Source organism: Protopterus annectens, chromosome 2.part0 (assembly GCF_019279795.1).
Source record: "Protopterus annectens isolate FY-2018-M chromosome 2.part0, PAN1.0, whole genome shotgun sequence".
Classification (NCBI taxonomy): Eukaryota; Metazoa; Chordata; order Ceratodontiformes; family Protopteridae; genus Protopterus; species Protopterus annectens.
The window spans coordinates 1,132,702,307-1,132,716,185 of NC_056728.1; the positions used below are offsets into that span (position 1 = coordinate 1,132,702,307).

A 13,879-nucleotide genomic window follows, 5' to 3' on the forward strand; every position below is an offset into this window, starting at 1 on the left:
CTTATTCTTTTTTCTTTCTGGATGCACATGTTCCTCCTTTTCTTCTTGGACTGTTGCTCCTCATGGGGCTACTCAGTTTTGAGATGTGTCATCCATATGTCACCTTTATGCCCTGCACTGTGATTGGGGAGAATATGTATGACGTACAACATCCTTAAAAACATTAGGGCTTTGGTATACTGGCTAGATGTTGAGCTACCCTTGGCAGGGGATCCTTTTAGTAAACAGCACTGTAACAGTGAAGGAAAGGACATCTACTGTTACGGTAAGAGTTTACACAGCTGTACTTTCCTTCTGCTTCCGTGGACTGTTGTTCCTCCTGGGGCTTTTCAGTTCTGAGGATTGTATGTCCATACATCACCTTTATGCCCTACACTGTGAGCAGAGGACATAAGTGTAATGTACGATGTCCATAAAATCATAAGGCTTTAGTATACTGGCTGGACATTGGCCTGCCCTTTGCAGAGAATCCCATTGTTAAGGAACACTGCAACAGTGAAGGGAAGGACATCTACTGTTATGGTAAGATTTTACACAGCTGTACTTTCTCTTTCATTACCACTTTTTTGAGCTTCTAGGAAAAGCAGTATCTTCCCATTCTTCTTATTCTCAGTAAATTTTTATTTATTATCCCCTCCTCTACTTCGACGACTATTAAGCTTTGCCCTGTCACATACAGCCCATTTATTCCCCAATGGTTGTGGTTTTCCCTTATCTGTAGGGTGACATCTGTGGAAGTTTATGCTCATGTCACCAGTCCAACAATAACAGCATTTTTTATGTAGGTCCCTTACCCTGCTGTTGAGGTGGTATCAGCTACCTGCATTATTGCTGTGACTGTCAACACCATACCCTTTGAGTGCATGCTGCTATGCAGTGGCTAGAATGAGGGCTACCATCAGGCAGTGGATTGATGAGCCGTAAGCCCTGCCTCAGGACACCGCCTTTACTGCCATGCCTCTTCCAAGGGTTCTGTGGCTTTAGTTGTATTGTGTCCTGCTATACACTGAGCCCCCCCCCCCCCCCCCCCCAGGATGTGTCTGCTCATTCTCCCTTGCTGTTGCTTTCAGTCCCCCAAGTAGTAAATCAAACTCATACCATCTGAACTGTAGTCAGAACTTTATCTCTGTGAACCAAAACTATTAGCCTTCTCTCAGTAATTATGGCCTGGTGAGTAATATAACCAGCATGGTTTTAAAATTGGTCATTGTAAATTAACTGCTGTGTTAACTGTGACTGACAAAGCAAGAGTAATGTCAAACTTCTGTATGCTGTCTTATTGATTCAACTGAAGTCTGTCTTGTACACTAGAAATTTCTGTCAGAACACATTTCCAATTGGTTATCACCTTCTACATTTCTTTGTTTGAAAAAGTACCTCCTAGACTATCTTTCATAATTAAAATAAAACACTGCTATTTTCACCCTGAACAGCTGGATAGAAATATACTACAGGGATGAATACTAGATTCACTCTTTTTTTGTCACCTTTAATTTCTCTGAAATTTCACTTCCTGGTATATCTACTGATTTTATGCAGAAGACATGTTTAAATTGGATACTGTATCTGATAAATCAAAAATCTCACTTTCTGTGTCCTTCCTTACCTCTGAAAATTCTGTGCTTCACTTCTGTGATCCTTTTACCTTTGGTAAACCTGTGGCTGTGCTATTCAGTAAACACCTCTCATGTTTTAACATTCCTGATTTGCTTCATCTCCTAATTAAGGCATTCTCATGAGTCATCAATAAACTTGCCTTCTTGTTAAATCCCAAACGATCATTCACGGTATATGGACAAAATATTAGCAAAGCATTAGCAAATGTTAAAACACTTTTAGGAACGCATTACGGAATTTCTTAACTGTTAATAGTGGAAGCTAAGGATATTTTAACTAAAAATGCTATACTTCCCGTCTGTACATATGATATGCTTTTATTCCATATGGAAGCGTATCAAGCTACTGTTGCTAACAAATTACATTATGTATTCTGTATCTTTATAGTACAATCTCGCAGGCTGGAATATCATTGTTGTGTAATTTATTCTCAGCCTGTTTTATATTTTGCATTTTACAGCAGAAATACTGCCATAACCTAAGATTTCTATCAAGGTTCATACCTTTTAATTGTATTTTTTAAACTCCTTTTCTTCCATTACTATATAATGATCTGTGGTGTCAGATGTTGAGGGGCAAACCACTGGGATATGACAAACTCTAGGATTCAGAAAACAGCACGTAACATTTGAGGCAGTTTTACCTAACTTTTATGTAGAAAGTAGCTCCTGCGCTTGATTATTTCACTGTTTTCTCTACTGTCAGCTTTTAAAGTAAGCTTCAGATTCTTTAATCAAGAGCTGCAAAGAATTTAAGGCAGCACAGGATGATGTTTTGAAAGTAATCTGCTGTATGATAAGTATTTCAGCCCACATTCTGGGCTTTTTGTAAAACATTGTTGCCATCTGTTCTTAATTAATCTCTAGAAAAAGGGAAATTTGGGTAACTGGGCATTAAAGAATCTAGCTTTTAGGATAGTCCAGTTAAATAGGAATTCCCCTCTGAGTGGTATAACTGCCTGCTACAGCTCCATTGTTGTTTAGAATCAGCTTTAAGTCTGAAGTGGTGCAACATTGTTATGATATCCAAGAAATATGGGAGAGGGTCAGACAAGTTTGTCATATTTAACTTTTTTCATGTGTAGTTTTTGCTACTCCCACTGGTGCTTAGAACATCAACCCATGATCTCTACAGACTGAAGGTCTGGCTTCACCCCCATGGACCGGGGCCGCCCATGTTCAAGAACAGATCTTAATTGTCAAATTCTTGGGGAACCACACGGTGGTCTCAATGTATGGTCTCAATGTAGCATCATACTCAATTTTTCATTAAAAACTTTCTGGATACCAGGGCTTTGTAATGCTAGACCCATGGACATGTGCTTACTTCCTTGTACATGCCCTTTCCTGTTTGTTAGAGTGACCGAGCTGCTTGACAAGCCAACCATATACCACAATTTGAAGCCTGTAGTTATGTCTGCCCTCCACCATGTTGGAGCAGTAGTAGCAGACCTTCCCCAAGTAGACTAGCAGGCATTGGTCACTCAGTCCCACTGTCATAAGCCTGCTTCTTTGGCTGTTCAGCCACTAATTGAACCTGGATCCTAATCATTTTTATATTTTTTGTTTTTTTTTCTGTGTACAGTAGAGTTAGCTTAGTTCGCATTTAACATAATGTAATCTGCAGATGCTCTTATTGCTGGGTCTTTGCTGTCAGAGGCCTAATATGTGGCAGTATTCAGACATCATTCTTATAGGTAGCTCTTTGAAAAGAAAAAGCTGATCTAACTTTGGGGATCCTCTTTGATGGGTCTTGGATTTGGTTTATCTTCTCTTCCTCCCCAGTTTGCCATTTTTTTTCTCAAAAGGTCCTGTGTGTTTAGGCATAAGTTCCCTGTACCAGTGCATTCTGTGACATCACACACTTTCAGAAGGCTAGAGCATGAAACCACAGAACCCAGTAATTCCTTTCTGTCAATACTGTGGTTCAGAATTTGAGCTTGATGTTCATATGATAAACTTTCCCAAGTTTGGTGCCTAAAACATCAAACTCTGATACATGCTCATGTAGGCATTAAGTAATTATCTGGGAACTGAAATAGAAAGAAGCATAATATGAAACACTACCATGAAGTGCCAGTTATTCAACTTGGCCACACTTGGATAGAGAAGATTCTGGCTCATTTTTCTACTTAGAGAACAGAGATGACTGGAAATGAGGAATCCTAGTTTCTGTTTGCAGTGCTGTCACTCTAGACTACAGAAGGCTTGAATTTACACTTGTTTTCTACTGTGGTAGGAGGAAAGGGGTCTGGGAGAAGCAGCCCTCCTACTTCTACCTAGGATGGTGAGACCTGAAGTTTATTTCCATCCATCCCACAGATGATCAGTTGGACCTTGCCCATGACTGGCCCAGTCTTGAAGAGCAGTCCCTTGAGTCATTTTGCCATAGCTTGATGGTAGCATTCAGGTTTAGGACTCTAATTGCCAATCCTTCCTGGGGTCCAGCATGGCTTCATGAGACAGGTGGAGGAAGGTCTGTTTGGTCTTTCCCATAATAAGGTTTGCTGCTCAGATCCTAGACTTCAAGCAGCTCTTTGAGTTCTGCTAGGATCTGTCCTAACTAGACTGGCACTGCATCCTTAGTTTTGATGGCCTGATGACAACACCAGACCTGGTGCAGGCTTTTCATGCCCTTGTGCTGCCATTGGTTGGCTTGACCCAGAGCACTGGCATCCTCTTGCTCACCACCTTATGCTTGACCATCACTTACTTAGTCCCTCTGCACACTGTCCAGTTTGCAGATTAGGGCAAGGTTAGGGAATCTCCATCCTCATTTAGTCCTTTTGAGGAATCTGTGGATGTTCTGACAGACGTATGAAGACAATCAGTCCCATGACCCACATTTTAGGCTTCCCACCAGGTGACTGCTTCACTAGAGAAACCCTCAGGTTCATGAGATCATCCATAAACTGTATTCCCTTCCCATCAAAGTTCCAATACATTTGTCTAGGGAAGGAGGATGAGGAGATGAGCTTTGGGTTTACAAAGGTTCCATGTGTGCTTTCTGGAAGCCCCTAGATTTTGCTTCATTGAGTCCAGTGAATTCTGATGCTGTGAGTAAGCTCTTGGCTAACTGGAGTGAGATCCTGATCAAGTACACTATAACATATTCATACATAATCGCTTCAGTCCAGCACAGGACCTACACACCACAATATTTTGCCACTTTACCACCAGACAAGGAGTCTAAAATCATTGGACAGCAAGGGGTGACAGGATAATTCCCATCCTGCAATAAGAGTTGTAAAGGGTTTTAAGAATGCTTTTTTTGTCATCATTAATATCGAACAGTAAACTATGCATTGCAACATGGAACATAGACTAACATTATAGAGGAGTGAATTGTTCTATTACTTTTAACTCTTGTGATTTGTAGTGGCAGAGACACTTAGAATGGTCGATTAATGCAACAAACAATAAACTAGAACATTTTCTTCAGTAGTATAGATGCTTTGTAATCTGTTGTGGTTTAGGGTGACATAAGTACAGTTTGGATGCAGATATGAAACTATATATTTTTTATATTTTTAATATATTTGTTAACCAGGTAAGACTAGTGGAAACATATCCGTTTTCAGGAGTGACTTGGGAGCGCTAAGTGACTTGTTTGGGGTCACACAGCAGGAAAATAAATGTGGAAGGAAACAAATGCTGTATCCTTGGTTAAATGAAGCATCTTAGTAACAGCTCAGAGCCTTAATCCTCAACACTAACTACGAAAGAACAGGAGGGCTGACATTTTTAAGAGGATAGTGTGGCTCATCCTTGATGGTATTCAGATTAAGTACTGTACTTTAGAAATTTGTTCTTCCAGCATGCATTGACGTGCAGTCATTTTTCAGCTTTAGAGCCAGTGTATGAGTGCAGAGCTTTGTATCATAGGATTATTGATAAATTCTGACTGATCTGAAATGCAAGTAAGTGTCAGTATTTCATTGAGAAGTAAATTCATTTGAAAATCAGTTTTAATTATGTACATTTTTGTGTCTTTTTTAGATGGGAGACGAGTTTCTGCCTACAAGATATTGGATTTCAATGGTACTGGATACACTACTGAGCATAATTGACAGCCGCTACCGTCCAAAAGGCCGTGTTTTTCCATGGTTTCGACATGTATGTTATCAGAATGTATTTGTGATATAAATTGTGTACAATCCTTAATCTTCTAAACTACATTTAACAATATAATTTTGAAAGTAACCAGGCGCTAGAATGTGGTGTTAATTTTTAATCTTATGGAGCATGTTGGATCTATTTTCTAACTTTGCATAATGGTGTGTATTGCTGGAGGATTTAATTGCTCTTCACTCAGGCAGTAACTTTAGGAGTCGTGGATAAATTAATTTTACAGCTTGTAGAAAAGTACAGGTTATACTGTTTGTTCAGTTATTAGGAAATCTTGGAACATGAAGTACGTTGTGGATGTTTTTCCAGGGGTCAAATGCTTTGCATGTTTGACAGATTTATATTCACTGCTTATTCTACCTAATTCCTCCAATGTTTTACAGTGGATATGAATGCAGACATTTTCTTTTTGCAATTTTTTTAAACAAAATGTTTTTCCCTACGCACTATTAACTCATTTGCCGTGTGTGTTTATATATGTATGTATGAATGAAATGCCTCAGTAATGGGTCAAATATTGAAAATAGAGGAATTAAACCCTGATCCCTTAATCCTTCACCAGACCTACTGCAATACCCGGTGGATTTGAGTATCAAATAGCACTTAACTCCTCCCACTTCTAGTAGGAACGGTAGGATACCACCCAGAAATGTGCCTAAAAAAAGTGTGATAAAAATGATGGAAAAATGTAAGCACATTACCAAAGTGTAAAATCCATAAACTTTAACGAACCATATTGCAAAATTCTACCAAACAAGGTTTCCTTTGTACTAGCAGCTTTCAAGATCATGTGTGTATGTGAAAAATGCCCCAGGGGGTCAGAAAATTGTGTGATGGGGTAAATCTAGCCCGAAAATATGGACAATCCAAAAATAGGAACATCCTGTGCTGGGATCAAGAATGGCCTGAAAATAGGAACTTCATGCAAAATAATGGCAGTTGAAAGGTTTGGTAGTATTCCATATTTTGAAAATGGAAGGTTGACTATGGCTGTAGTTTCTTTAATTCTTTTGCTTGTTGGTGTTATGGATGGTATAGCATTTTATTTATTTATTCATTCATTCAGTCATCTTTTGTTGACCAGGCTAGTCTCACTAGACTAGTAGCCTCTTTTCAGAGGAGACCCTGGGTGGTATTTATACTACCAGGGGATATTTGGCCAGGGCATCAGGGAAATTCCTCTATTCATTGTTGCAAGTGGGACCAGTTTTGCAGGAGCACTTCCTGTTTCTGTTCCAGGCAGAGAGAATGCCCAGAGAAACAGGCAGATGGAGAGAGAAGGAGTGGTGAGAGAAATGGAGGAGAAAGCACATAACAAAACCAGTGAATGTGTGTAGGATTCTGAGGACTTGTTTCAAAGAAATCTGTTTGATGTACATGAGTTGGCAAATAATAGATGTATATTTACAGCTGTCCTTTCGGGAGGGTTGCTGGATGATTTACTTCAAGAAATAGTTATGCAGTGTGAGCCAGAAAATAAAGGAGATGTTTCCTGGGGGTACATTATGGAGAAAATACAAAAGGCGAATTCACAGACAGTCCTGAAGAATAGTGGAAAGATGGAAAAGAAACATATGTAGAGAAAGTAAAAAAAAAAAAACACACGCACATAAGGGGTGTAGCAGAAAAGAAGGCAGAAGAAAATGAAAAATGGAAGTACATGATAAGGACTCAAAGTAAAGAAGACAAAGAAATGGACAGATATGAAGTGTGGGACAATTTAAGAAGTCATTTGGGTGTAAAAGCACATGAAGTAAGAGCACTATTCTTGGAAATATTTTGTGACATATTTGAGACTATTTTTTCAATGGAAAATTTTCTTGGAGAATATGAAAAAAAGAAATACTGTAACCCATGGGATCTTTATGTGATAAAAGCATTTAACTGGGAAACAAAAAAGAAAATTAAGCAGAGGTGAGAGAGAGAGAGAAGGAAGTAATGGGCACTGAAAAAGTTTATGATAAAAGGGGTTTATGGATTGGTTGATGGGATTGTAATATTGTGATAAAATAGAGAAAAAAAATATATTTACCAAGCATGATAAATGTGGAGGGGAATAGGGGTGTCATAAAATACTAGGGCCAACCCAAACTATATTTTTGTGGAAAAGGAGGGTATTTTATAAGTAATTGTGATAGAAGAAAATGTTATATTCATGGGGAAATGGGGCATGATGCAAACAAATGTGAATTGAAATGTTATAAATGTAACAAAGTTGGACATTTGTTGATAGATTGCAGAAATTAAAATAAAAGTAAGGAAAAGAAAAAAATGAACAAAGAAGTAGTAGAAATGGAAGTAACATTAGATGAGGAAAAACATAGAGGGACACAGAAGAAAGTTCTGAAATAAGAAGAAATAAATTGGAAAGTAGTAAAAGAAAAAAAAAATGTTGGTAAACAGAAAAAGAAAATGTGAAGGGTAAGTACAAAAGAAAAAAGAAAGGAAGTGGATGAAAAAGACTATACAGCTAATGATTTGGGCCTGGTGTACAAAGTACAGTTTGATTCTCACCTTTGGGAGGGAAATTGACTAGGCTTAGAATGGTCTATTAAGAAAGCTCGCCTAGTAATTAGCCTTGAACTTATGGAACAATTAATCTAAGGGAAGGGAAAATTAAAATTTTAGTGTGCTTTCTGTAAATTGAAATAATATTGAAAATATAGTAAGAATAATAATTTTGGAGTGGTGTAATATGTGATTTAGATGTAATTATATTAGAAGAGACAATTTTTACAAATGAAAAAAAGATTACAGAGAGACTATGGAGAGGAAAGATAATCTGGAATTGGGAAATGAAAGATGTTTTGGAATAGATATATTCTGTAGAAAAACTGAATATATTAAATGTAACTTTAGCAAAAATGGGAAGATTAACCAGTGTAGATTTAAAATGGAAAGAATGTGTATAGACTTATCATGTTATATGCTTATACTAATTGTAAAGAGGGGGAAAGCTTGTTTCATCAGATTTAAACTATGTAGTGATAAGTATTAATATTATAAAAGCAGGAGACTAATTTTGGAGTAAGAAGCAGGCATAAAAAGAAAGGAAATGATATTAGAAAAATGTTAGAAGTTATAAGATCTGGTAAGTTAAAGCTGTGAGACAAAAGTTCAAGGACTTACAATAGAAGTTATGTATATAACAGAAATAGATTATTTTATAGTGTTGGAAGGTTTAGTTATAGGAGAAGAGGTAGTTGAAACAGGTTTTTCTGTTAATTTTGCAATATGGCTAGAGGTAAAGGAAAACAAGGAATACATAAAAAGACAATGAAAAGTTGAAATGAGAACGCATTGGAATGAAGAAGAAAAGAGTTTAGTAATACAGTTATGGAAAGATCATGTTAATATGAGAACATGTTATAAAAATTGGTCTGAATAGTGGATATTTAAGGAAAAATATATATTTTTTTATAAGGTGAGAAAAGTAGAAAGAGAAAAATGTAAAAGAACCTATAGTGATGCATTGGAAGATTTATAACATATTGAGAGTACTTTGACAAAGAAAAAGAATTACAGGAAAGCAAGAAAAAATACAGGAATTGTTATATAAGCAAATATACTTTTACAAGGAAAAAGAAAAAATATCAAGTTACTTAAGCAGATTAGTAATGGAGGGTGGTTGGTAATGTAATGAGAGAAATAAAAAATGTAAAAGGAGAAATAGAACTCGGGACAATATTTTGAATAGTGTAGTATAATATGTACAAGAAATGTCAAAGGAAAAAGAGGGCAGTAAAAACTATGTGGAAAGTACAAATGTTAACAGGAAAAAAGAGTAAAGAGTTGGAAAAGGAGATTTATTTAAATGAACTAGATAAAGTATTAGGCCAAGTAAATATAGATTTGGCTGCTGGACGGGATGGGATAGGGTATGAAATTAAAAAAAATGAGGGATCAGCAAAAACCTTTTTTAAGATTTTGAATGATTAAATGAAGTTTTTATGTATCAATAAATATGTAGTGGAATGCTTAAATTCACATGAAAGAAGGAAGATAGAAGGCAATTAACCGGAGACTGAGAGTATTGAATAATAATATTTATAAGATCTTTCTGAAAATTTGAAACTAAAATGGAAAATATTATAGAAGATAGTACATATAGTATAAAGGGGAAGGGTTGCCAAAAATGATCAATGATAGAGAATTTGTGGATGATATTATGACTAGAAAAGAAGAGAAACCCATGGAGACCTTAATAAGGAACTTTATATAATTGTGCATGAAATATTACGGTTAATAAGGAAAGAATATAATATACAGTGGATATAAAAAGTGTACACATCCCTGTTAAAATGCCAGTTTTTTGTGATATAAAAAAATGAGACCACAATAAATCATTTAAAAACTTTTCCCACCTTTAATGTGACATATAAACTGTACAATTCAATTGAAAAATAAACATCTCTTAGGGGAAAAATATAAAAAATAAAAAACGTACAATAAGCTGATTGCATAAGTGTGCACACTTCAACTAATACTTTGTTGAAGCACCTTTTGATTTAATTACAGCATTCAGTCTTCTTGGATAGGAGTCTATCAGCATGGCACATCTTGACTTGGTAATATTTGCCCACTCTTCCTTGCAAAAGCGTTCAAAATCTGGCATCTCTTGTGCACGGCCCTCTTCATGTCACCCCACAGTTTTTGTATTGGATTTAGGTCTGGTCTCTGGCTGGGCCATTCCAAATCTTTCATTTTCTTCTAGTGAAGCTATTCCTTTGTTGATTTGGATGTATGCTTGCGGTCATTGTCATGTTGAAAGGTGAAATTCCTCTTCATCTTTCTAGCAGATGCCTGAAGGTTTTGGACCAAAAGTGACTGGTATTTGGAACTGTTCATAATTACCTCCACCTTGACAAAAGCCCCAGTTCCAGCTGAGGAAAAGCACCCCCAAAGCATGATACTGCCATCACCAACCATGCTTCACTACTGGGATGGTGTTCTTTTGGCGATGCAAAGTGTTGTTTTTGTGCCAAACATACCTTTTGGAATTGTGGCCAGAAAGTTCAACCTTGGTCTCATCAGACCATAACACATTTTCCCACATTCTTTTGGGAGACTTGATGTATTGTTTTGCAAATTTTAGCTGGGCGTGAATGTTTTTCTGTGTAAGCAGAGGTTTCTGTCTTGTGACCCTTACCTAATTGTCCAGACATATGGAGAATACAGGAGATTGTTGTCACATGTAGTACACAACCAGTACTTGCCAGAAATTCCTTCAGTTGCTTCAGTGTTGCTGTAGTTCTTTTGGCAGCCTCCCTGACCAGTTTTCCTCTTGTCTTTTCATCAATTTTGGAGGGACATCCAGTTCTTTGCAATGTCTCTGTTATCCCACATTTTCTCCACTTTTTGATGACTGTCTTCACTGTGTTCCGTGGTGTATCCAATGCTGTGGAAATTTTTTTGTACCCTTCTCCTGACTGATACCTTTCAACAATGAGATCCCTTTGATGCTTTGTAAGTGGTCTGTGAACCATGGCTTTTGCTGTAGCAGGCAACTGAGTAAATGTCAGGAAAATCCTACTATGGCAGCTGAACTTCATTTGGGGTTAATCAGAGTCTCTTTAATTGATGACATGTGTACCCAAGAAGACTGAATGCTGTAATTAAATCAAAATGTGCTTCAACAAAGTATTAGTTTAAGGGTGTGCACACTTATGCAGCCAGCTTATTGTACATTTTTTATATTTTTTCCCCTAACAGATGTGTTTGTTTTTCAATTGAATTGTACAGGATATAGGTCACATTAAAGGTGGGAAAAGTTTTGAAATTATTTATTGTGGTGTCATTTTTTTTAATATAAAAAAAACCTGGCATTTTAACAGGGGGTCTGTTCACTTTTTATATCCATTGTAAGTGAAAAAGTTAGAAAATTAAATATGTTAGCATGTAGTAATAAAGTAAAAATACTTGTAAATGGCTGGTTAAGCCAAGAGGTACATATGAAAAATAGCATATGACACAGATGTCCAATGAGTGGTATACTCTTTTTATTAGTTATGAATGTGGTAGTATGTGAAATAAATGTAAACAAATAAACACCTGAAGGGTTAAGAATTACAGTTCTGTTAACATATACTGACAAATTTATAATTGCAAAAAACAAAATTTGGATAAAAGAAATCATTTACACATGAGTACCTAGAGGTGATGTGGATGGCTTTAAATAAAGAGAAAATTAAAAGTTTAGGTGATGTAGTAAAGATAGGGGGTATATATTCTGCAATTAATTAAAATTTTGTGTTAGGTATAACATTTGGGAATAAAGATACAAGTAGAATACAGTAGGGAAAAACAATAGAATAAATAAAACACACATCTTTTCTGGAGAACATGTCAATTATCATTCAGAAAAAAAAAATATTTGATAAATTCAGTAATGACAGGAAAATAGCATACTTAGCAAGATTATTTATGTTGCCAGCAGTATTTGAAAAGGAATTAATACAAATATTTTTTTTCATTTATATGGGTTTATAGATTAAACCCAGTAAAAAGAGGAGTTTTTTTATGTAAACAAAGATGAAGGAGGTTTATGGTTAATTAACCAGTGGTATTTGCTGCTTCATTAAATTTGTACAAAGTGTTAAAGTGCATAAATGAAAAACATAGGAGATTAGTAGTACAATTGTATAAATATAAGTATAATCAATTTTGGGGTATGGTAAAAAAAAGAGTAAAAGAGGAAATGACTGCATGAATGAAATAAAATGTCATCAAGAAATTATATTTTTGTGGAAAATAAAAATTGATGATATAGAAAAATATAGAAAACTGTGGTATAAGAATATAATGATAAAACATTGCTTTTTAAAACCATGGGAAAATCTAACAGATGAATAAATTAAAGCTATCAAAATAAGAAGCAAATGGTGTAATCTGAAAGTAGAATTTCAAGATTTTTTTGTGGAGACTGGTAATAGATAAATTATCAGTAAAAGGAAAGCTCCCATATTAAAAGAAAAGTGATAGAATATGTTTACACTGTCAAGAAGTCGAAGAAGCTGCAGCACATGTGTTTTTGAAATGTAAAAGAGTAAAAAAAGTTATGGGGAAGACTATGTAAAAAAAAGATTTGTTTGAATATCTAAAAAGTGGATAAAATAAACATGGACATGACTAAATATGGATATTCTAAGAAGAGAAGTAAAGACTATCTTAAATAGACAGTTATGTTGTCAAATGTGTTGTATGGAATGAAGGAATAAATGAAATTATGTTTAATTGTGAATGGATTTTATCAACAATATTACGTAACATCAGATGGTTATGCAAAAAAAAAGGAGTGGGGCTCTAATAAGGATGAAAATTAAATATGGGTGAATATATCTGTATATTTGTACATTTATAAATATTTGTAAATAAGAGTTTTTTGTAGATAAATAAAGATCCCCTATTCTTTTCAATAGGTGCCAGGAGATCTTTTACATCCACTTAAGCTATGACCAATGAAAATGGCATACTCAGGAGAGCAGCAACACCCCTTATGGTACTCTGCAGTATCAGTTATCAATCTACTGGTGTAGGAATTAAACACCCAGCCTTCTGCACCAGAAGTGAGTGTGCTACCTAGTGGCCCATGGACACTGCTGTATTCATGATGCTGCAAGCCTTCTGTTACCTGTATTGCTTGATGGTGACTAGAGTTTATTGTGTTTCTTTTTTAAAGGGGGTGGGGCCTTGGACTTTTGCTACTGAAGCTGTTTCTCTCAAAAGTCTCAGTTCGTTGAAGAAACAGGTATGTCATAAAATAAGTAAAAGTAACATATAGTATTCCATATTTTGAAGATTAAAAGTTGACAATGGCAGTATCTTTTTTAAATTCTTTTGCTTGTTGGTGATATGGATGTTACATAATGATAAACTGTCTGAAAATGAAGAAACCTCAGCTTAAGAATTTTAGGATATGTAGTTTTAATCACCTCAGTCATTAAAACTACAAATTGTCTTCTGCTAAAACTTAGGAGGAACTGTAAAATGGACACCAAAAACACGAGCAAGTAGCTGAAAGAACCAAACTCAATTATAAAACCAAATTCAAATGTAAAAGAGTCAGACTTTAATGAATACAAAAGGATAAGTGCTTTCACGTTGTAAACGCTTCTTCAAACCAATGCAAAAGCAAT

The 13,879-nt window shown here is 35.8% G+C and overlaps 1 protein-coding gene across 1 annotated transcript in view; it reads left to right on the forward strand.

Annotated features, from left to right (window-relative positions):
- FOCAD (focadhesin) overlaps nt 1-13,879 on the forward strand; it is a 2,336,882-nt gene that overhangs the window by 1,678,747 nt on the left and 644,256 nt on the right. The window contains exon 26 of the mRNA XM_044060381.1: nt 5,616-5,747. Within this exon, the coding sequence (XP_043916316.1) occupies nt 5,616-5,747 (132 nt within the window). The remainder of the gene's footprint in view (nt 1-5,615; nt 5,748-13,879) is intronic.